The following is a 26,413-nucleotide window of genomic DNA, read 5'->3' as shown; positions in this document are numbered from 1 at the left end:
TATCTATCTATCTATCTATCTATCTATCTAATGCCATGACATATACAGATTTACTAATACAAATCAATAGGGCAGTCTATAGCGGGCACATTCCTGGCACGGACTTGGACAGGTGGCAGATATGGTATTGGGTAGACCCATTACTTAATTCCACAGCAGTACAAGGGACACAAGAATACCTTGGGCATGTTTGATAGGGCAGTATAGACATCACTTCTTTTGATCCTCAGTCTGAATGTGGATTTAAAGGCCGGTTCATCAAAGCAAGGAAAAGCTTTTCTGGCTGCGAGGGGCTCAAACTGTGTCGCTGCGAGCAAAGAGCTGTACCGAGACACAAAGGAAACATTAGCATAATGCACTCCCACAAGCATTACATTTCATGGTAACAATCTGATAAAAGCGCATAAAAAGCAATTCAACCATTCTTATATTATCACACAGCACTTGTGGCACAGTAGAGAGTCCTAGTGCTTGTCTCTGCTCCAACAAAGACGTGAAGGGGAATGAAAATCTCTAAATCTTGATCAGGTTACAACATGGTTACATGAAAAGAGGTTACAGGGAGTCTGATACCTGGGTGAAACACATGAAACCAGCAACACAGTTAGAAGTCATGAATGTGACACCTTTTCCCCTTGAAAATTTGTTCCTTTGTTGCTGAGACATTCATTTATTTCAAAATATGCAAAGAGAGGTGTGACGCACAGAGGGCGGAGCCATTGCTCCAAACTGCTGCACTCCACTGGGCCGGGGCAATATTTCAGCATAGCTCCTTGACCTTGCATATGGACACCAACGATTTGCTTTAAAAACCCAATGAAATTAATGGGTTTTAAAACTGACCGCCGGCAAGCCGTCCCCAAGCTGTTTTTCCTACAATTTCGGCGGAATCACGGTGGGTGGACAGCAGGCGCAAGTGTGACCGCCCCCTAACTGTGTTGCTGGTTTAATATATTTCAACCTGGTGACAGACTCCCTTTAAGTGAAAGCTGTGAAAATGAAAATGGTAGATTTGCAGATAGTCTACACTTTCAGAATATTTTTATTTATTTTTTATGTGTAATTAAGTTTTATTGAAGTTTTTTATGAAACAAAGCAAATGTATTAACATAGAATACAGGAATGGTGTAAAATGGACGTATAAATCCAAAAACAGGCAAGATAAGGGAAGAAAAGGGATGAGAAATGGGAAAGAAGGGGGAAACAAAAAGACACCAAGGGGGTACGGACAACAAGGGAAGAGACGAGAGGAGGGGGAGAAAACCACCAGGGTAGTTGGTGGGAGACCAGGGAGGATTATGAGAAAAGATTAGAAAACTGAGGATTCCTGAAAAGCCACCCACAGCCACCAGAGGGTCTCAAACTTAGAGGAGGTAAGTGAGTCATCCGAAACAAGAGCCTCCATCCTCCTGATCAGAAGGAACTCTTGGGAGCCATTCCATCAGCAAGGGGGTTATGATGCTTCGCCAGTGACGCAGGATATCCGTCATTGCGGCAGTGAGAAAGTGACGTAGGATATTGCCCTTTACCCGAGACAAGGCAAAGGAGAGCCAATTGGACAGAACGTTCCACAGTTCGACCGCTGACTTTAGCGTAAAGAGAGAACACAGAGGACCAAAAGGTCTGGATCTCCCTACACCCCCAACAGATATGGAAGAGAAACCCCACAGCGGAACCATAGCGCCAACAGTTGTCAGAGACAGAAGAATAGATCTTCTGAAGGAGGTATCAGTACCAATAGAATATTTTTTTAATTTTGATTTTCAACAAAAAGATCCAATCCAGCATACAGCTAACACTTGCCTATTGTGGTACTACATACCTGTACATTAAAGGGATTTTCCATGATGTGCCCTAAATAGTGGGCAGCAGGAAAAACCGCGGTGAAAAGCATCACAGTTTTTCTCGCGGCACTTTTCACAGAAAGTCTACAGAGTTTTCATCTGAAGACTTTCTGCTTCAATTATACCTGTAAAGAAACCGCCATAATTTGCACAGGTACAACGGATATGCTGCGATTTGCAAAAACATACGTGTTTTTCAAATTGCAGCATTTTCACTGCACATTATTTTCTATTATGTGTGGATGGGATTAGGCAAAATCCCATCAACATAGCAGTTACTGTAAAATGCTGCCGCAAAATTGCGGTGTTTACACCACATGGGGCCACAAAGGTGTTTTCCCTGCTTATAACATAGGCTAGGACTACATGGCAACTTTATCACCCACACCTATCATGCAAACAAAGATGGCGGAGTCACCCTGCACCTCCTTGACTAATGTGAGTGAATGGAGTCTCATGCAAGGATACTTCAAATGCAAATTTTAGTAGCCTAAAAGATCAAGTAGTATGTTCTTATTGCGATTAGAAGTCACAGTCATGACACCCTTGGGGTCTTAGGGTGAACCGGGTATCTTGAATCAAAGCCAAAATCGTGGTGTAGACTTAGCCATATCCTCTACTCACAGGATAGTAGGTAAGCATTTGTTTCTGGGGAAGGGGGGGGGGGATTGGGGTGTCAACTGCTATGACCCTATGACCCAAATGAACAGGGCTCTCCACTCATGCCATGTAAATGTTTGACCATTCACCATCAGTATGGGACTGATGATGATGATCGCTGTTACGGAAGTCCCATAGAAGTAAATGGTACCGTAGATGGGCTTGTACACCATTGTCCCCTTCACAAGGGCTTATCAATGACTCTTGTTTCCATGACTGCTTATCCCCATTGTTTTTATCAGAAAGGCTTTGCTTATGATAAGCCATCAATAATCTTTGAGGGTCTGAGATGAGCTGACAGAAGAGGCTGAAGCACTCCAGAGCAGGCAGAGCTCTGTAAATGGTCAGTGGCCATGGATAGTAATGTAGCATTCACTGTGTAGAAGGGAGGGATGCCTGTTACCAGATTGATTATTTAAGGCTCCAGAATTTGGGCCCTCACAGATATATTATTGACCTATCCTGAGAATTGGTCATCTACACTAAATCCACCCTCCCCCCCACCAAAAATACCCAACCCTTCAGTGCTGTGTAACCCTAATGCAATGCTTCCCAACCAGTGGCTCAGGAGTCACACATGGCTCGTTGGCCCCTTACAGCCTGTACGGTACATGCACTCTTAAAATAAACATCACATTGGCAAAATTGACTTATTCTTTTGCATGGTGTTAGCCAACATTTATAATTACCTGTTACCCAAATAAGAGCCTTTGTAAAATCCATAGTAAGTACTTGAGAGGTTTGAGTGGTATTCAATGGTAAGCAAGCACTTTGTTTCTTTCAAAGGTTCAGGCAAAACCATAGCAATCATCTCGAAGGTTGGATATTCCAAAACGGAGAGGTTATGAATGGTACCGTTTGTTAAAGTGACAGTGGCCTTTATGTCTTGAAGACCTGAGCTATGAAGTACAATTGCTTTTGTGTTACCAACAATATTGAGCTTTATAGTAACTTTGCCAGAAAATTCCAACGTGGTGAGATTAGGATGAAGAGTAATGTCATATTCCAATGGTTTAATGTCGTTTGGAAGTCTACTTTTAGTCCATGGAAAGAGTTCTCCATTAGTAGCAATGGGATAGATCAGTTCCATTGGATGGGTTTGCTTATGGCATCCTTCTTTGGTAAATGTACACTTTGGAAGCAAGTATATGACTGTAACTATAGAAACTAAAATCACTACAAGGACAACGCTCACGATCACAGTTCTTGCAGATGGAACCGGACAAAGTCCCTCCTGAACCTGTCTGTAGTTCCCGGCATTGTTTCGAAGACCTGAGCTTCTGTTCATGAATGACATGCCCAGCAATTTTGCAGAAGATTCATAATCTTCTTCATCATCATCCATCTCATGTTCCCCTAAACCACGCACAAGTAATCGAGAGCTTCTTGGTTCATATTCTACTTCTTCAGATTCCAAGGGATTTAAGTTAGGTTCCTTAGCAAGATCAACAACATCTGGTTCTTCCTCAAACATACTGTTTTCTATCATATTTCTGGGCAACTGGGCCCGATCTGTAAAAAAAACATAGAGAACGTATTATTCCTTTGTTCCATTGAAAGCAATTTGTTTTTGCCAAAAAATACCTGAAAGTATCCAACAGGTTGTAGGACAGTAAGTAGGGGCACACTGTACCCTCAGCTCTGCAATAAATGCTTTCTTCTCTACCGTGTTTACACAAGAAAATCCATTGGCCAACAACATGATTAGGGGTAATGTTAACTCTCAATTAAATGTCACCTGCTTAACCCAGGAAGAAGTGCAGAGCCGCCTGCAAAACACTAAAATAGAGAAATTGCCCGGTCCAGATAGAATACACCCCCGAGTTCTGAGGGAATTAAGCATGGTCATAGATAGACCCTTGTATCTAACATTTAAGGATTCAGTAATGACTGGGTCTGTTCCACAGGATTGACGAATAGCAAATGTGGTGCCAATTTTTTAAAAAGGGGTGTAAAAGTGAACCTGGAAACTATAGGCCAATAAGTTTAACTTCTGTGGTGGGAAAGATATTTGAGGGCTTTCTAAGAGATGCTATCCTGGAGTATCTCGATGTAAATAATCTTATATCACCAAATCAGCATGGGTTTATGAGGAATCGGTCCTGTCAGACTAATCTGATCAGCTTCTATGAGGAGGTCAGTTCAAGACTGGACATGGGTGATGCAGTAGACGTGGTGTATCTGGGCATGGGTCATGCAGTAGACGTGGTGTATCTGGACTTTTCAAAGGCTTTTGATACTGTTCCACATAAACGGTTGGTATGCAAAATGAGATTGTTGGGACTGGGGGAAAACATATGCATTTGGGTTAGCAACTGGCTCACTGATAGGAAACAGAGGGTACTTGTTAATGGTAAATATTCAGACTGGGCCACAGTCACCAGTGGGGTGCCGCAGGGGTCAGTATTAGGTCCTCTCTTGTTTAATATCTTTATTAATGACCTGGTAGAGGGTTTACAAAGCAGGGTGTCCATATCTGCAGGTGATACTAAACTTTGTAGGGTAATCAATAATGAGGAGGATAGTAGAATATTACAAGGGGATCTAAGGAAACTGGAAGCATGGGCGGAGACTTGGCAAATGAAGTTTAATGTTGACAAATGTAAAGTAATGCACTTTGGGCGACGTAATAAAATGTATGACTATGTACTAAATAGTAAATTACTGGGTAAGACTGTCAATGAAAAAGACTTAGGGATTTTGGTGGACAGCAGGCTTACCTTTAATGACCAGTGCCAGGCAGCTGCTGCCAAGGCAAATAAAGTTATGGGATGCATCAAAAGAGGTCTAGATTCTCATGACAAGGACATAGTTATGCCTCTATACAAATCACTGTACGGCCACACTTAGAATATTGTGCACAATTTTGGGCCCCGATATACAAGAAAGACATAAGTGAACTTGAAAAAGTGCAAAGACGAGCAACCAAAATGATTAGGGGAATGGGTGGACTGGAGTACAACGATAGATTAACAAACTTGGGGTTATTCAGCTTAGAGAAAAGACATCTACGGGGAGATCTAATAATGTACAACTACATGAAGGGACAATACAAAGAACTTTCTAAGGATCTTTTTACTCCTAGGCCAGTGACAGTGACAAGAGGACATCCTCTACGTCTGGAGGAGAGAAGGTTTCACCAGAAACATAGAAGGGGATTCTTCACAGCAAGAACAGCGAGGCTCTGGAACTCTCTGCCCCAGGAAGTGGTGATGGCGGATTCACTGAACAAGTTCAAAGTGGGCCTGGATGCCTTTCTTGAAGAGAAAAATATAATGGGTTATGGTCTCTAGATTTTAAGGACACGTTGATCCAGGGTTTTATACTGACTGCCAGATTTGGAGTCGGGAAGGAATTTTTTCCCCTGAAATAGGGCAATTGGCATGAGCCTCACGGGGTTTTTTGACTTCCCCTTGATCAACACTGTAGGGATTGTAGGGTTATAGGTTGGACTTGATGGACTGATGTCTTTATCCAACCTCATCAACTATGTAACTATGTAACTATGTAACCTCTCACAGCACGTGAACCATAATGATAATAAGCGATACTCCTATATTGGAGTCCTCTCTTCCGGCGTCACGTATCCAAATCCATTCTATGCCCATACTGGCTAGGTTAGAAGCAAAGTGGCTCAGGAGACCACTGTAGCTGATCCCTGGCCTCCACAGTAAGATGCTGGACACTGGTGACGTCACTGATAATACAGAATCGGTGCCCAACATGTGACTGCGGAGTCCAGTAACTGATTGACTGCTTCACTCATCCTGCCGATCCTGTCTCTGTATGGAATGTAATGGTGGAACTCACCACATAACAGAGGACTGTGAATGGAATGGGGAATCCAACAACGGATCAGAGGGCCGAGGTCGGCAATTATTGCTTCTTTTAATTTTGGTTCACCCATGGCCCTCCCTGGGTTTTCCAGTTTTCCCCACAAATATAATATGACAGGATAGCAAGCAGTGGTAACCAGTATATATGTTATGTATATTCATCAGTTATATCCACTTCTGGGGAATTAGTGACCACTATTATAGCTTCCCTTGTATGGGAACGGAGATCAGGGTTCATGTATTGCATCCTTATAGGTGGTATAGCAACAACCTGTGTAATGTACTTATCCTGAGGACCAAAACAGTTTGCATCTTGTATACCATTGCAGCTTCAGCATGTACTACACAACGGCTTATCTGATTCTAATAGTAATACGGTACAGGAGAGACAACTACGGGATCTACGCATTACATTTCAACCATCTACAGGCTTGCTATTCTGATGTCTCTATCAGTCCCGTAGACTCTGAATACTTGACTGTCGCTCCATACAAATTCCCCCTCACCACAGTCACATAGTGAAGAAGAAAAGGGGTCATGGGACCCCGATTCTAGTGATCAGTCTGGGTCACCATGTATTGTGCAAGAAATTCTTTTAAAGGAGTTTATAGGACTGGAAAAACACAGCTGTATTCTTCTACAGACAGGACCTCTCTTGTCCATTATCTGCGGCTGGTATTACACATTTGTCCCTTTCAACGGTGTTGTCCAATACTGTGAATTTGGGTCAAGGTAACATCGATACAGACGTATTTTGTAGTTTCTTACTAAATTTTTATCTTATTACAAATAGAAATGTACAGGGTTGAAATACTAAGACAGCCATTTGAATAGAAAAAGCAGTTATGAAAATAATCCAGGCAGGAAGATGCCAAAAATAAAGTGTTTACATCCCTCGCTAGTACGAGGATAACTTGTAGAGTCCGGCATGAACAGATGGATAAGAGGCGGCGGCTTGTTGTAATAAAATAAATGTTTATATGGAAAGGTTGGGCAGGCAATAATTTTAAACCATGGAAAGCTCTGCACACAGGACCAAATTTAAGGGAGACCTGCAAAATCCTGATCAATGTACTCACTGGACACCACAGAGTCCTACGGACATATGGTAAGTATGAAATTTTACTGGTGTGATATCCATAGTCTTTGTCAACTTTTCACAGAAAAAACTATTCATTTGTGCACCCCTGCACCGGGGTCAAGTAAGAGTTCACGTAACACTTATACAGGGATTGAAGATCTACCCTGTATAAGACTGCCCAGATCACTTCTAGGCTCAGAAAAAAAAAATCCTACTAATATTATTGTTTCTCAATCACGCAAAAACTGCTGAACAGAATTCAATGAAATTTGTCACATGGATAGTTTGTAACCTCGATTAAAATATAGGCTTCTTTTTATCCTGGTAAATGATATGGCTTCACAATTGTTATGAATTTATGTTCACATACTATATTACACTGCTCCTGCAGCAGCTTATCTCAGCTTCTGATAAAGCTAGGTCTGTTATCTCTCTATGTAAACACACGTTAACCCTCAGTGGATCATGTACAAGCATTTGCATATTATCTGATCTGCTCCAGGCTGTGTTGACACACTGGATGGGAAAACACCTTTAATCCAAATTGGCAGTTTGCTACTTTTAAACATACCAGGGAAAAAAGAAAATCTTATTTGTTGCAAAATTCTAAAACAATGACAGCTATGAAGGAGCCAGTAGTCACAGAGTTTTCTCCAAGCGGAGCTCAGGGCGATCATCGACTCCAACAACACGCTCATTATATGGCATTCCAACAAGCTGAGATGCCGGAACAATCACAGGCACAGCGTGAGGAACAAGTTCAGCAGCAGGACAGCTAGACAGCTGCCAAAACGCCGGAGCATGCAGATCATCAACGCCAACAACACGCTCATTATATGGTATCCCAGCGAGCTGCTGGGATGCCGGAATAATCACAGGCACAGTGTGAGGAACAAGTTCAGCGGCAGGACAGCTTAAGAGCCGCAGAAACGCTGGAGCAGGCAAACCATCGGCGGCAGCAATTTGCTGTATATAGGCGGATCATCGACGCCAACAACACGCAGAGGAAGTCGCGGGCAGAGGAAGTCGCGGGCAGAGGCTAGAAAATCAATAAAGTATGAATTACCTTGAATATTTTCCTACAAAACCAATATATAAATGAAACCCTCCTGCTCTATACAATGCATCTTCAGACAAACTGCATTATAAGTATGATAAGTTCACTTTTGTTAGCTACATAAACTTCCTTGTATTACTATTTTTCTCTTTTTAAATTATTGATATATTTCTCTCTGCAGGGAGGAAGTAAAGGGCTGCAGTAATTCAGGTTTCTTCCTGTTCTGCTGAATACTTAAGGGAATGGAGTGTACAGCCTGCTAGAGAAAAAAAAGCTAATAAAAAGCACAGAATACTTCATTTATATAGAAGAAATATGAATTTACATACTGAAGTGCATATGTGAGGTTTTTAAGTGGATTTACTGGAGGAACACTTCAGTATCCATCAAATAAGTAGGTTTGCTAAACTCCATAAAATCACTGTAATGAATTACTAGAACAATAATGGTTCTTAGTATACTATTATATAAAAGCGGATCTATTTCTGCAATACTTTGTAGTAATGACAATTACACTAAAGTAATAAATAACTCCTACCTGGAGTCTAGTCACTCGGAGTCCTCCAGGAACTGAATGTTCTGCTACTGCTGTAGTATTGCACATAACACTGGTTAGAACTGACCAATTCTAGAATCCAAACTATAATTTGGCGAATTAAGTAGCTTTCCCTATACAACATTCAAGGCCGAGAGCATTAAATCCCAATATCGTCAGCTTCCCAGGTCACAAAAACATGTCCAGGGGTTGCTGTGATATAGGTTGTGGATACCATTAGAGGCAACACTGTACAAGAGGCTGCCTGTGATATGAAGACAATAATGATCAATAGCCCATTTCTTCACATCTACAATACTAAAGCCGATCTGCGGGGTCTACAGGTAAGATTTATATGACCCTACAGAGCTGATCTTCCATTAACCGAAGAAAAAAAAAAATACAGGTAACCAGTGTCCCCTCCTTAGTGTAACACACATCAGAATTACTACATTATCCTACTAATATGATAAATGTGAAAGTTTGTGGGTTTGTGTGTTTGTTACTCTTTCACGCAAAAACACCTGAACCGATTTGGATGAAATTTGGCACATAGATAGTTTATAACCTGGGATAACACACAGGCTACTTTTTATCCCGGCAAATGACATGGCTTTATGACTGTTATGAGTTTATGTTCATATACTATAATAAACTGCTCTTGCCAGCAGGTTATCTCACTAATTGCACTTTGCTGATAACAGACCTGCCTTTATTTCTCTATGTAAACACACAGCTAACATTGAGTCCATTGTGAACAAGCCTCTGCATATTAACTGTCTGCTCTAGGAAGTGTTCTAACAAACCTCATTAATCCAAATTGGCAGTTTGCCATATTTAAAGAAGGGGGGGGGGGAATTTTATTTGTCACAAAATTCTAAGACAATGAGAGCTATGAAAGTAGCCACAAGTTTAACAGAGTTCTCCTGAACTGAACAAACTGCTGAGATGCTGGAACAATCACGGGCACCGCGCGAGTTCAGTGACAGGCCAGGTAGACGGCTGCCGACACAACGGAGCAGGTGAACCATCGACGGCAGTAATTTACTGAATCTAGGCGGATCGTCGACAGCAACAACGCGCAGACAAAGTCACGGGCAATATATAGAAAGCTCTTATACTTCTAACTTCTGTTCAGTCTAGTCCGGGCTTTGGCTCAAAAAACCACAACAAAATCTGCAACAATAAAAGCTGCGTTTCCGCAATGTGAGGCCTTAGCCTAATACTTCACAGGCATCTTTCTTTTGCAGGATAGTTTATTCCAGTATATTTGTAAATGTATTTATAGAAAGTGACAGAATCAAGTGTGAGAGAAGAAATGCAATCTGCTGCTCGTGTCTTGATATTTTATTTGGATATATAATTACAGAATATAGAACAAATGTCTTGATATGTTTGTTCATTAAAACTTAAACACAGTAATAGAGAAAACGAAAGAAAACCTGTTTTGGTAAAGTTTATGATCACTTTTTACAGTAGTAGGACATGAAAGCCAAGTGGCCGCGGACTAGTTTTGTGTGTACCTACGCTTTTATTGCTTCTTTTTGTTTACTTAAGGTGATGGTAAGTACACAATATATCTTTATTGAGGCCGAAGCCTCCAGTTTCTGAACACGCCTTGAAGATATAGAGTGATTTTAAAAAATATTCTGGTCCATTTATGAGACTACATGGAAAGGTTCGCTCACTGCTCAGTCCAAGCAACAGGACATCAGCTTTGGATACTCAGGTGCCCCCTTTTATTTACAAAATGTTTAAAGGTCCTATTAGACAGGCAAAGGCAAACTTGTTCAAGCGTTTACTCCCCCCAACCTAGTCTAATAATGCCATGAATCATCTGATCGGCTGATTTCAGCACGTAATGGTGCGTTCACATATGCACGTCCTTACAATTTCCCTCCGGCGTGGTGCACGCAAGCTATTAGGAAACTGATGCCAGAACGGATCCCATAGTTTTTTATGGAATAGGTTTTGGTACAAAAGGTATCAGTTCTGGTGCTGGATCTGTTCCTTAGGCAGATGGGAAAAAAACAAAACAAAACAGGAATTTCTGGCTTGACTACTGTACCAGAGCAGGAGCTGCTTTCTTAGGCTCGGCAGCTCCTCCTGTAGGTACTATGGCCTGAACCCCTTCACTATCTAGTACTGAAGCTGGCAATTGATGGAGTTACTACTGTACAGATGCAGGGAGACACCTGCTGTCCGGGCGCCACTTTCATTATGACAGCGGGCAGGAGAAACTTTCTTCCAACTTATAATAATAATAATACATTTTATTTATATAGCGCCAACATATTCCGCAGCCCTGTACAATTTGTAGATGTTCAAATACAGACAGAAAGATGCATTACAATGAAAGTCCTTTCACACAATGGAACCGAAGGCCATGCTCGCAAGAGCTTACAATCTATGAGATAGAGGGGGTGACACAAGAGGTAGCAGGGGCGGCCCGCTGTCCCTCCCCAAGCCCTGATCCCTTGCACTCGCGGCAGCAGGGATCAGTAATCATCTCTGCTACCTTCACACGTGAGCAGGCAGTAGGGACGATTGCCGATCCCCACTTCTGTTTCGTGTAAAGGGACAGAAACAATCTCCTGCCCACTGTTAATTATGTGTGGGGGCACTATTGGGGAATTATACTCCGGGTAGAGGGGGAGGGGTTTACTAAGGAGCATACTGATTGGAAGCACAATAATAGGGAATTATACTCTGTGGGGGCACTAATGTCCCACACTTACCGTATAATTCTCCTTAATGCCCCCACCCACAGTATGATTCCACATTAGAGAAACACATCACCCTGTCTAATAAGGGCTCTATTGCGGGCAGACAATGACAGCATATGCCAGGGGAACTATTACGTTAGTGATGGTTTCCACTGCCTGTGTATTCAGCCGGGTGCAGGGCAAGTGCTCATTGGCACATTTTGTAGCTGATCAGTGTTCGTCCAGAAATGTTGCCAGGACATTTACTGCACAAATGGCTAACCTCAAAATTTTCGGCTTATAAAAAGCATGCAGCAAAAACTGCATTTGTGAATAAAACCAAAGGGAAAACGTTACTAATATGCATTTTTAGCTCATGAACTGAATGCAGGAGTGAACGCAGCGAATTCTGACTTCAGAATAACTGGAGTCTCTAGGCAAGCACAAATACACCAGAATCTGCAGATACAAACAAGGCTTGACTTTTGAAGGACAGATTATAATGCGATGAAAGGATATGGGCTCTACATATTTAATGGGACAAGAATGTGCAGAGCTTTATAATCTTGTAATACAGACGGCCAATTACATCACTGCAGACTAGTGCTAACCGGCCTTCAAAGACGCTCATTTCTCCTAGTACATTGAATTCTGCAAGGTGCTTTTTATTGAAGAATGTTTTAATAACATACATCAATGTGCCAGAATTATATGCTAAGTAACAAAGAAAATATAACAAAAACAATACTAATACTGAGATTATTACTGTAGTGGACCACAGACGTCTATAAAGACGAGCACTAGGAGAACTGACATTGCAGTGGTCAGGAGTTAATAGCAATGAATAAATACTCAATAGACAGAACATTAACAAGTAAAACGATTAGAACGTCACTTCCACTAACTTACAGTAGAAAAGGGTCCGCTACTGACTAATTGACTTTTGGCTCAGCAAGTTGCTTAAAAATAAATCAATGGCCCAGATTTACTAATCGTCAGATAATGTAAACCTGGGTCTCGTGCACAGTCAGTATACTAGCCAGTTTTTCGAGGCTAGCACACTGACCGATTCATTTCTATGGCCCCATTCACATGACCGTGTATTTGCAGGACAGGTCCTATTCTTGTACATTTTGTGGACCATGCAGGGCAGCGGAAACACAGATGGTGCTCGGGTGGCACACAGATGATATCACCATCAATCACGGTCGGAGACACATACACAGTTGAGTGCATGTCGCCTTAAACAGATTTATCACAGTGGCTGATGCTGGATGAGAAATCTGGTGTAAGGGCTAGTTCACACAGGGGCAAGGAGGCAGATTTCAAGAGCGGATTTCACCTCAAAATCCGCCTCCATACAATGGTGGTCTATGGAAAGAGTCGCGGCTTCCGCCTGGAGACAGCAACCTCCAGTGTCAGCCCATTCATTTAAGCAGACTCCGGAAGCCGTGACCGCGATGGTCGTGGCAGGCGGGTTTTGACCCGAGAGTGACGCGGCTCCCTGCATCACTCTCAGTGCCAAAATCCGCCCCACCGCCCCCCGTGTGAACGAGCCCTAACTTTATAGATAATCTAATCTAAATTTATACCACCTTTTAGTTGGCTTACTTTGAGGCAGAATTATGCACCAACATTTGGGCACATTTTAGGTGTATTTTAGTGCATGTAAGTTGCTCCCCAGGTCTAGCAAGGAACAAGATAACTAGATACACTAAAGTACCAGGATGCGTCCACGTTTATTCCAAAGCCTAGACATCAGCACAATAGTAAATCTGGCCCAATGAGAATTTGTGTAATGGATTTGTCATGTCCACCAGAGATGGACTGCCCTGGTTAGTGACTGTGTGAATGGCAGTAGAGGACGACTAAGTGAGAGAGGGAAGCGTGAAGGCAAATGGATGGTTTGCGACCAAAGCTGTGTGTCAGTCCATAGAAAACAAAAAGGAGCGCATCTGTGTTCCATGGACCCTACCCTGTGGATAATATACAACATATTCTTATGGTGGCGTGTATGTGTCCTAAGAGCTTCATTTATATTTCCCACTCCTTTTGAGCCCACAGCAAAATCTGCAACACAAAAAATGAACATGTGGCCTTACCCTAACACTATGGTGTCCAGTCACTATTAAAAGGAATTGGTGACTAGGTTTGTATAAATCCCCAAACTATAAAACACTGCAGAAATGTCAAAATCACAACTTACCAAATATAAATTTCTGTGGTTATGCAAAGAAAAAAAAACCAAAGTGTTATAGATGGTGGAAAATATGTTGTTTTATACACAAAGTCATCCCCGTTTATAGGACAGGCTTCCACGATACGCACTGTATACTGTATGTGGTCACAAAGAAGGACAGATATGGAAATAAAACACCCAGCTACTACATTACTTGTGTTCCTGGACCTGTGCCTAGTGACACAAAATCATGTCTGGGTGGGGCGAGTCACTGCAATGACCTTCAGGCATGGCTTGCACGTCCTTCAATGTTTACTGGGGAAGTCGTCTTTATGGGACATTATGTTACAGTCATTACTGGCACAAAGTCTCGGCCTCAGAGTCAGGACACAAGTCTGACAACAGAATATAATCCTACATGTGCAGTTCTATTCCACCAGCAAAACACAGCAGATCTAACGCATCCCACTCCTCAAAGTCACAGTGACTGAAGAAGCTGAGGTATTAGGAGCTGTTTGACAAGGCCTTCATACTGGAGACCTTCTAGTGACTCTTCAGCTAAAATGGCACGAAGACGCTGTCAGCTCCTGGCGTATTAGATAAAGGTGGGGTCTATGAGGTAATAAAAAAGTATGCCAACTGATATGTGATGTTACATTAGCCCAGAGATGACCCAGATTTATTATTCAGCATGAGACATCTTAATACATCTGGAACAATTTAAGGGGATGTTCACACTTGTGCCTGCTTTCTGTCCGTCATGAATCTGCCGAAATTGTAGAAAAACAGATTGGGAATGGCTTGCAAACGGTCCGTTTAAAAAACCATTCACATCAATGGTTTTAAAGCAATCCGCAGGTATCCGTGAGCATCCTCTCTGCCGTGAAACCACTTTTTTGGACAGACACAAAGTCCTGCATGTCCGACTTTGTGTCCATCCAAAAAAAAAAGGGGGTTTCATGACGGAGAGGATTCATGCGGACACCTGCGGATTGACTTTAAAACCATTGAAGTGAATGGGTTTTTAAACGGACCGTTTGCAATCCGTTCCCAATTTGTTTTTCCGAACATTTGCAAGCAATGTTTTCTGCAATTTTGACAGATTCACGATGGGTGGACAACAAGCGCAAGTGTGAACGAGGCATAAGAATCTGTAGTCTATGTCGACCTGTGGAGTCAGTAAGCCAAAAGATTTACCGTACTCTGATTCCTCAACTTTCCAACAGCCTGACTCAGTCTCCAACTCCAACTTTTTTCCATCTCCACCCAAAACTAATCCAGAGTTTAAAGCTGAGTCTGTGCCATGGTGTCCATTGTTCTCATCCACTGGAGGACCGGACCAATGGCCACATGGACCCCTAAAATAGCAGAGACAAATAGAGGAGAGACCTCACTGACTAGAATGCATTTAGGACTTCTTTGTCCAGCAATTTAGGCGAACAGTGTGATGGAGACTCCGACACGGATGTGAGTGCAGCCTAAGTTTGACTTACTTTTAGACTTTTTCTAGTAAATCTGCCTCTCTGCAGAATTTACCTGTTATCTCGGATTGCAGCGATGCTGCAGAACATCCCAATTCTAGGCAATGAGCAGAGTACCGACAGCAGCAGAAGCTGACTTTGTTATGTCTATTAGATTAATTCATCACTGTAATGATATTGTCTAGTCTGATGTCAAATAGTTCAACATTTATCGCACGTACTGATGTAGTTTTCTAACAAACTGTAAAGGGATTTTTCTTAAGTCAAATTCTATGCTGTAGTCCAAGAAAAAAAAAAAAAAAACTTTGTAAAGCACCATCAGTAATTTCCTAATTTATTGGCAATAATTTCATGGTTCAGTCATGGGAAATCTATCAAATCTGTGCAATATTAGTAAATGCAGGTGCTGTTTATGGAAGCCTGTACTTGGATACAGCATACAGAATAGGGGCTGCGCAAAAATAATAGAAAGTCAGCTCCATTAGTTGATGTGAACTAGTACATGAAATATATGTCACTAACTGTCCACTATCCCATCATTATTGCTCATATGTCACTAAGGCCAAGTTCACATCCACGTCATTGGAGACTCAGTCACAGTGTTCACCTGAAAAACGTCAGAGGAGAAAGTTCTGCATGGAGGGCTTCTTCCTCCGCCAGTTTCAGTTTTCAAACAATAGACACCCGGCGGACCCAATTACGGACCATGGGTCTGATGGACTGTGTTACCTCTACCTTAGGGGTCCACCTCACCATTACTCTGGTCCTCCGATGCTGAAATCAAAATTCAGTGGGATGACATGGTAGATAAATAGAGGGGCATGCCATGTAAGGAGTGTTCTAAAATAATCATTCATTAATTGTAATTGAGGTAAAATCTTCAATTAAACGTGATTTTGCTTTGGGTCAGTATCGCCTAGCCCTAATACAGAAGCCAGAATAATGGCAATAAAAGGGGGTCTCTTCGTAGGAAATTTGCTATAAAGCCAGCCCCAGTACCTTGTAGAGGTGTTATTCAGCTTTGGAGCCCCATTTTTATGTAAATCAAAGTTTTTTTCATATGCAAATGAGGGGAAATGTACTCACCCGTAAAACTAACAAACTTTCCCTCATTTGCATATGAACACAGGAAAGGAACACAATGGCCAGACCCTGTGTTGTCTGCGGAGGGTCACACATGAGCACAGGGTATCCATACACGGGGGATACGGTGTAACTACAGAATACTCAGTGCTGTATCAACAAGGGATAAACAATAAGTAGGAAATGTGCCTTAAAAGAGTCTAAAAACACTAGATAAATATCATACAAGGCAGGTTTTTGGCCACAAGAATTATGTCTGAAACCGAATGACCTCAAATTTGACTCCCATTCACTTCCGAGGCAGATTTTTTCTTCTTGCTCTGCAGACAGATTCCACCTGAAATTCCCAGTGAAATGAAAGGGGGAAGATTTTGGAGCGATTTCCTGAAGCAGATTATGGATTTTTTTTCTTCAAAATCAGTATCAAAATCTACTTCCGATATCTATGTTAAAGGGGCTCTATCAGCAAAGTCATGCTGATAAAGCCCCACATATGCGTGAATAGCCTTTAAAAAGGCTATTCAGGCACCGTAAAAGTTATATTAAGCTATCCCCCCCCCCTCCCGTTTTAAAATAATAACCTAAAAAAGAATGTGCTCTACTTACGCATCGTGCACGCTGGGCGGGCATTCAGGGTGTGTCTTCTTCTTCATCCACGCCTCTTCTTCCTCCAATGTCCTCGGGTTCCGTCCTCCTCCAGCACTCGCTTACTGACATTGCTAAAAAAAAAATGACCTGGGCGCATGCACAGTAGCCGTAGTAGAAGCCGCATGCTACTGCGCATGCACCCAGGCTATTTTTTTTAATCAATGTCCGTTCGCGAGCGCCGGAGGAAGACGGGACCTGAGGACATTGCAGGAAGAAGAGGCGTGGATGAAGATGAAGACACACCCTGAATGCCCGCCCAGCGTGCACGATGCGTAAGTAGAGCACATTCTTTTTTAGGTTATTATTTTAAAACGGGGGGGTAGTTTAATATAACTTTACCGATGCCTGAATAGCCTTTTTAAAGGCTATGCACGTGTTAGGATCACATCTTCCATCTTGTATTCTGTCAGCCATTTTGTAAGCATTTTCTGTTATAAGCTTCATAAGGATGTCTGTTTAGAGTCTAAGAGACCCCTTTAGGGGATAAGGCGTGTGGAATGTTAATGGTTGGGTTATAACTCCTTATTTATTTGTGGTCATCTTTGAGGGTGGGTGTAGAAACCGGTTCAAATAACTTGTTTGGTCGTTAGCCCCAAGGCCGGAGCGGACCAGTATGTGATCATTATTTCTCTTGCTGTGATATACATCTAGAACTAGTGTATGATGTTGGCTTACACATAAATATCTTAGATTCTTTTTCATGTCATGAGAAAGGTCATCCCAGGTTGGAGTGTAATAATGATATGCAGACCTTATCCAATAGTCATGTGCCACAGCTTATGTCATTAGAATAGTCCAACCTGCTTTTGTCTGTATAAATATTGACTCCTGTAACAATAAATCAGAACTCTTGATACACAGCCATCTTGTGTCATTAATCAGTTCTCCAGGCTTAAAAGAAGATGGCTGCAGTCCATCTAGGCCTGTTAATTAATTATTTAATTTGGAGCTCTGCAACATACTATGAGGACTCTTTAATGTCCCCGACACACGCATATGTGGGGCTCTAGCAGCATGATTTTGCTGATAGAGCCCCTTTAAATTCCTAAACCAGATTTTTGTGTGAATCTCTCCCAATGAATCCTAAACACTGATCCTGCGCTGGTTTCCATTACAGTACCTATGTGGCAGCAAATTTACTTATAGAAGGTAAACGTGAATAAATAGCATGAACATATGACAAAATACCAAAAACAAGTACAACTGGCCCCCTACAAGTATTGGTAACCGCTAGATTTACTGTATCGTAGATGTCGCCTGTTATAATGAATTATCCTGGCTTTATCAAATTGGATACAAAAACAAAAGCTGGACATCTGGGAGAAATATCCTCATGACACAATATTTAGTAGGGGTAACCATAGTACACCATCCGAACAATTACATTTCTTCTACAAGCAGATTGCAGGAAATGCCCATTTCAGGAAATTAGGTTAAAATTTACCCGGGCACACAATGGCCATGTAACACTTGGATATTTACTAAATTTCTGGATCCTGGAATTAGCTGATACAATTTCAGATAACTCCAATCCTGTGTTCTGTACTGTATCCAAGCTGGGCCGGTGCCATACACGGCATCAAGGAAAAGATGTGTGCCAAAAGTCATCATCTCCTAGCAACCAGAACGAATTAAATGTATTTGCTTTAGATAAGTCAGTTTGCTAAGCAGTGAGACAGAACACAATGGGAGAGAAGTCTGCTGGAATTAAAGCTTCGCTTACCAATAGCATATTGTAGCGTAATATTACATATAATATTCTACAGATAATAGAGTATACATACACATATATTACATATACATTATACAGTCATCTCTAGTCACATTCAATAGTGCTTGTAGCATTCTTAACCATACTGCATTTAGTCCTCCATTAAAGGTATATACCGTATGTATAGAGCACTTACACATATCTCAGATAGAAGGCTTCAAAGGACTGTATGCTACTTTATAGACATATGGTTGAATAAGTCCCTCGCAGGCATTTATGACATATACATATATATATATACACACTCACTGGCCACTTTATTAGGTACACCATGCTAGTAACGGGTTGGACCCCCTTTTGCCTTCAGAACTGCCTCAATTCTTTGTGGCATAGATTCAACAAGGTGCTGGAAGCATTCCTCAGAGATTTTGGTCCATATTGACATGATGGCATCACACACTTGCCGCAGATTTGTCGGCTGCACATCCATGATGCGAATCTCCCGTTCCACCACATCCCAAAGATGCTCTATTGGATTGAGATCTGGTGACTGTGGAGGCCATTGGAGTACAGTGAACTCATTGTCATGTTCAAGAAACCAGTCTGAGATGATTCCAGCTTTATGACATGGCGCATTATCCTGCTGAAAGTAGCCATCAGATGTTGGGTACATTGTGGTCATAAAGGGATGGACATGGTCAGCAACAATACTCAGGTAGGCTTTGGCGTTGCAACGATGCTCAATTGGTACCAAGGGGCCCAAAGAGTGCCAAGAAAATATTCCCCACACCATGACACCACCACCACCAGCCTGAACCGTTGATACAAGGCAGGATGGATCCATGCTTTCATGTTGTTGACGCCAAATTCTGACCCTACCATCCAAATGTCGCAGCAGAAATCAAGACTCATCAGACCAGGCAACGTTTTTCCAATCTTCAATTGTCCAATTTCGATGAGCTTGTGCGAATTGTAGCCTCAGTTTCCTGTTCTTAGCAGAAAGGAGTGGCACCCGGTGTGGTCTTCTGCTGCTGTAGCCCATCTGCCTCAAAAGTCGACGTACTGTGCGTTCAGAGATGCTCTTCTGGCTACCTTGGTTGTAACGGGTGGCTATTTGAGTCACTGTTGCCTTTCTGGCCATTCTCCTCTGACCTCTGGCATCAACAACGCATTTCCGCCCACAGAACTGCCGCTCACTGGATGTTTTTTCTTTTTCGGACCATTCTCTGTAAACCCTAGAGATGGTTGTGCGTGAAAATCCCAGTAGATCAGCAGTTTCTGAAATACTCAGACCAGCCCTTCTGGCACCAACAACCATGCCACGTTCAAAGGCACTCAAATCACCTTTCTTCCCCATACTGATGCTCGGTTTGAACTGCAGGAGATTGTCTTGACCATGTCTACATGCCTAAATGCACTGAGTTGCCGCCATGTGATTGGCTGATTAGAAATTAAGTGTTAACGAGCAGTTGGACAGTTGTACCTAATAAAGTGGCCGGTGAGTGTATATATATATATATATATATATATATACACATACACACACACTGTATATATATATATATATATTAATTGCAGGTTACCTCCGCATGAAAAGCATCTAAAAAAAAAAAAAGTCAACCATGCCTACGTATAGTGAGATTGTGTCTGTTTCATACAAAACCATCAGAAACACTAGTAGAAAGGTGTAAGCTGACAACGGGTCAAGTTTAATTGTTAGGGTTTTGAGTATTAAAAAACAAAAACAAAAGAAAACCCTTGCTTGTTCAGCACTTACAAACATATAACGCTAGCTAGCAGCTGGCTAGCTTCTCCCTGCCAGCTTCACCAAACAATTCAGTGTCCAGCAACCCCTTGCTCACATGCGTTTCTCACACAGTCAGGCTTTCTTTGTGCCCAGGTATAAAGAGACCCTCCTCGCCTCTCTTAAATACCTGCCCTCTCTCCATTAACTAAATAATAAGCAGTGATTGCATCTTCACAAAGGAGAGGAATCTGTAAGATAAATACCATAACCAAACCTGCACAGATGTCACAATATATATGTATAGCAGTATACCATAGGATAGTCTTTTGCATGAATGGATACGTTTGGTATACAAGAACATCCTGAAAGTATTCCTGGTATATACCCTGAGTGTACACTTCAAAGGCAATGTGGACATAGCCTAATATCCTCTTGCAGAAACATCTCCCTTTGCTGGTTGAGTGTCTCTGCAGGGTATGATTCAACGTGGTACACTGTAGAATATATAGCGTATACAGCAATTAAATCATTTTCCTATAAATGAATCAGCCATTTTGATATCTATGACAGTGCATGGCCCTACTGCAGCTCTTGTATTACATGCTGCATTGGTGCATCTTTTAGCAAAGGACAAGAATCGAGGAATGATTGCAGATAATTCACAAGTAAAAAAGTTCCAGGACACACTACATACTGGATCTAGGTAGGCTTACGCGTTTCAGAATCGGTAGTGATCTAGTGCTATGACTAAGGGACTAACGATCCCAAAACGCATAAGCCTATCTAGATCCAGTATGTAGTGTGTTTTTGTGCATATTTTTTGTCAATTTTTGTTTGTTTTTTTAATTTCTTTCCCTGTTTGGCTTTTTTTTATGTTTTTCATGATTTATTTGTGTGTTTTCTAATTAAAAGTTATTTTTTAATATATTAAAACGTTGTTTTGGTGCTGGAACTATTTTACTTGTGAATTGTTTCATCAGGCTTCTGATCGGGAAGTCGTTCTCGTTCATCATTTTTGATATACATGCTATTTTTTCATACTTTTTGTTTATTTTGGGCTGTGATTTTCACTATTTCTGCGATACTAATGATTTCAGATACCCTGTTTCTTCAAAAATAAGCCCTTGTTACATTCAGCGCAACTGTCCTGGACAAATGCTCTGCTGGCAGAGCAAAATCCACTCCAGAGTCCTGTCTCCTGCCTCCTAAGTCCACCTTCTGAATACCACCTCCCAGCTGCTACTATGCTGTAGGCTTGGCCACCTACATGACCAGACGTCAGGTGCCACTCCTGCTTGCTCCCATAGATTCAGCCACTCCACTACAACACCTCCCCCTTGGTGTAAAGGAGAGGATAGATACGTAAATGGTGCCATTGCCATTCAAAGTGTTTAGAGAGCCACTAAGTTTGTGTCAGACTCACTGACCCTGCACTATCAATCGTGAATGTAAGTTAGGGTTACTAACCCTAACCATCTTACAAGTTCTGTTCGGAACAAATGAGAAAAGATTCAGATTTTTTTTCCGAAAATAATAATAGAACAGCCTGTCTTATTTACTGAGAAACACAGTAGTAACATTATGAACACTCAACTTCATGTGTTTTACGGAGGATCTGTCACTATAGATATGTCACAAGAAAACAAAACTTCTGTAGTTCAGAAAATGTGCCAAAGTGCATCGATACACAAGGTTTTTTTATGCTTTTAAGATTCACTTAATAACTACCTTGATGTATATTCTACATATATAATATACATGCGCTGTTAATTACTACCTTGATGTATATAGTACACATTCTACATATATAATATACATAAGCTGTAAAGAACTGTTACCGATGTCTCATGGATAGGTTTCTGAAACTAAAGAGTCTGGAGAACAGACTAGGATTTTTACAGTATTATTTATTATGCTTACTTATATAGCGTCATCATATTCCGCAGCGCTTTACAGATATTGTGAGTCACTGTCCCATATAGGGCTCACAATCTACATTCCCTATCAGTATGTCTTTGGTGTGTGGGAGGAAACCAGAGTACCCGGAGGAAACCCACGCAAACACGGGGAGAACATACAAACTCCTTGCAGATGTTGTCCTTGGCAGGATTTGAACCTAGGACTCAGCGCTGCAAGGCTGCAGTGCTAACCACTGAGCCACCGTTGCTGCTCAGTATCAAAAAAGTAATAAAGGAAAGAAAAAGAAAACAAAGCTAGTAGTTTTATAAGGTCAGAAAACACCTCGGGTACATGTTCTAACAACAGGAAAAGTTATGGAGGAATGCCACTGGGCAACGTCACTCCTGTAGTATCACAAGAATGTTCACTAGAATACATGTGTGTACAGCAGTATGTACATACCGTATAAAAGTGTCCTAAGCACCATGGCAACCCTGGGAGGGTTTAAAGCACTCATGTGAAAACTTTAATTCTATGGTATGCAGGCAATGTGTGTGTGTGTGTGTGTGTGTGTGTGTGTGTGTGTGTGTGTGTGTGTGTATATATATATATATATATATATATATATATATATATATATATACACTCACCGGCCATTTTATTAGGTACACCTGTCCAACTGCTCGTTAACACTCAATTTCTAATCAGCCAATCACATGGCGGCAACTCAGTGCATTTAGGCATGTAGACATGGTCAAGACAATCTCCTGCAGTTCAAACCGAGCATCAGTATGGGGAAGAAAGGTGATTTGAGTGCCTTTGATCGTGGCATGGTTGTTGGTGCCAGAAGGGCTGGTCTGAGTATTTCAGAAACTGCTGATCTACTGGGATTTTCACGCACAACCATCTCTAGGGTTTACAGAGAATGGTCCGAAAAAGAAAAAACATCCAGTGAGCGGCAGTTCTGTGGGCGGAAATGCGTTGTTGATGCCAGAGGTCAGAGGAGAATGGCCAGACTGGTTCGAGCTGATAGAAAGGCAACAGTGACTCAAATAGCCACCCGTTACAACCAAGGTAGCCAGAAGAGCATCTCTGAACGCCGCACAGTACGTCGAACTTTGAGGCAGATGGGCTACAGCAGCAGAAGACCACACCGGGTGCCACTCCTTTCAGCTAAGAACAGGAAACTGAGGCTACAATTTGCACAAGCTCATCGAAATTGGACAATTGAAGATTGGAAAAACGTTGCCTGGTCTGATGAGTCTCGATTTCTGCTGCGACATTCGGATGGTAGGGTCAGAATTTGGCGTCAACAACATGAAAGCATGGATCCATCCTGCCTTGTATCAACGGTTCAGGCTGGTGGTGGTGGTGTCATGGTGTGGGGAATATTTTCTTGGCACTCTTTGGGCCCCTTGGTACCAATTGAGCATCGTTGCAACGCCAAAGCCTACCTGAGTATTGTTGCTGACCATGTCCATCCCTTTATGACCACAATGTACCCAACATCTGATGGCTACTTTCAGCAGGATAATGCAATGCCATGTCATAAAGCTGGAATCATCTCAGACTGGTTTCTTGAACATGACAATGAGTTCACTGTACTCCAATGGCCTCCACAGTCACCAGATCTCAATCCAATAGAGCATCTTTGGGATGTGGTGGAACGGGAGATTCGCATCATGGATGTGCAGCCGACAAATCTGCGGCAACTGTGTGATGCCATCATGTCAATATGGACCAAAATCTCTGAGGAATGCTTCCAGCACCTTGTTGAATCTATGCCACGAAGAATTGAGGCAGTTCTGAAGGCAAAAGGGGGTCCAACCCGTTACTAGCATGGTGTACCTAATAAAGTGGCCGGTGAGTGTATAAATAGTTGGTATAGGTCTCCTCCGGGTATTCCAGTTTCAACCCAATAATAATACAAAGGGTATATATGGTTAACTGACTGTTTTGCTCCTCAGGTGTATCACATGGCTTACAATGAAGCTTTAGCTCCATCCATTGAAAAGCCGCAATCCTGCAAGTCAATGTCCAACCATTTAACACACCTTTAAAAACATGACTTATCTACTCTTATCAGCGCCTCAACTCAAGTGGTATGATCTCCTGATAATGGTATATACTGTAAGTATATATCATCATTACGGCGGCGTTGTAAAATAAATGTTTTCATGGAACTGCTCATTTAAAAGGACACGCCACTGATATCTTTTGACTTGTCTGGACGACCATCCTTCGATCGTAATAGTAGTCTACTTATAAGGTCTTTCCTTATACAGATTTTCACCTGTTTTTTCTAGCATCGGTTGCTGTGCAAATAGAAGGTTTTTTGCTACTTCCTATAGATACTATTGTGAACTACTGTGACAACAAATTTAATCCCAGCCCCCTGCTCTTTTGCCAAAATGCTTCTCCGCTCTTCCTTTACCTCTCAAATTCTCTGCTCTGTATAGCCCCACATGCTGCCTATAGATTCACCTCTTATAGTCATGTCACCATGGCCCCATTACCTTTTCCAGATAAAGCTGCAATTCTCATTTTTGGCTCCATTTGACATAGGTCAGTGGCATTATTTTGCTTATTATTCAGAGCAAACCGTACATAAAATATTATTGGTAGCACATACAGTATCAGCAGAATGTAGTGCAGCAGCTAGTGACAAACTTCTGCACAATACATAAACATCTGTATTTTGTGAGTTAAAACAGCAACATAGAAAAGTCCTTCACAACTCCCCCTTCCCCCCATACATGTATGATGTACACAGTGACAAGAGATCACAATGTGTCTACTCAACTACTTTCACAACGAAAACAGGAACTTCTCTGTTTTAGCTTCGACAAACACAAAATATGGGTTTGAGAAATTTCCTTCTTTGATCCAACGCCAACACAACGTCAGAAAGTAAGTGCTGAGAATGACCGAAAAAATAGTGTTCCTCTTTCACAGTGACATGGCGAACACCACGCAAGGGACTCTACTATCTAACAGCGTGAGTCTGCAGGTCCTAGAAAGACTATGACAGCAGTATTTCAGTGGCTTGGGGGTCACACAAAGCTCTCAGGGGCCCTCCTTCTAACTACCTATCTTTTGGCAGCTTCATTAGAGTAGGTCATTAATATCAGATTAGTAGGCATTAGACAATCGGGACTCCCACCGATCAGCAGTCACAATATATACAACAGAGCAGGAAGCAGATAGCACTGTTCTCTGTGTAGTGGCTGTGCGGAGTTACTGCAGCTCAACTCCTATACACTTGTATTACAATCCTGGTTTTCCACATAGTGGCTGCTGACAACAGCTAAAGGCGGGATTTATGGGTGTCAAAGACAAAATAAGATCATCAATATTATTTGCCTAGAAAACCCCTTTATTCTTGGTACCAATTACCAAAGCACCATTTCAATCAATACTACCGTAGGGTAAAATTTAAATCACATGGTCATGCCTTTTTTACCTTTTAAGGGTGAATTCACACTGAGTAAACGCTAGCTTATTCTGAACGTAAAATGCGTTCAGAATAAGCGGCGTCTAAAGCAGCTCCATTCATTTCTATGGGAGCGGGGATACGAGCGCTCCCCATAGAAATGAATGGGCTGCTTCTTTCACTCCGTGCAGTCCCATTGAAGTGAATGGGGAGTGCCGGCGTATACGGCAAGCTCTGCTCATGCCGGAGCGTACACGCCGGCACTCCCCATTCACTTCAATGGGACTGCACGGAGTGAAAGAAGCAGCCCATTCATTTCTATGGGGAGCGCTCGTATCCCCGCTCCCATAGAAATGAATGGAGCTGCTTTAGACGCCGCTTATTCTGAACGTGTTTTACGTTCAGAATAAGCTAGCGTTTACTCAGTGTGAATTCACCCTAATGGAGTCTTCTGACACTTTAATACTTAAAGATTACCTTTCACGTCCTCATCAACGTGCGGTATTATATATCG

The 26,413-nt window shown here is 41.9% G+C and overlaps 1 protein-coding gene across 1 annotated transcript in view; it reads right to left on the bottom strand.

The window, feature by feature from the left end:
- The window catches only part of LNPEP (leucyl and cystinyl aminopeptidase), a 75,780-nt gene that overhangs the window by 42,691 nt on the left and 6,676 nt on the right, over window positions 1-26,413 (bottom strand). Inside the window, exons 2-3 of the mRNA XM_075271678.1 lie at window positions 3,194-4,016; window positions 180-321 (exon numbers count right to left, since the gene is read on the bottom strand). Coding sequence (XP_075127779.1) covers window positions 180-321; window positions 3,194-4,016 — 965 coding nt within the window. The remainder of the gene's footprint in view (window positions 1-179; window positions 322-3,193; window positions 4,017-26,413) is intronic.

The sequence above is a fragment of the Leptodactylus fuscus genome, chromosome 1 (genome assembly GCF_031893055.1).
Source record: "Leptodactylus fuscus isolate aLepFus1 chromosome 1, aLepFus1.hap2, whole genome shotgun sequence".
In the NCBI taxonomy this organism is placed as follows: Eukaryota; Metazoa; Chordata; class Amphibia; order Anura; family Leptodactylidae; genus Leptodactylus; species Leptodactylus fuscus.
The sequence above is the reverse complement of the archived record's forward strand: the minus strand, read 5'-3'. Positions and strand labels throughout refer to the sequence as shown.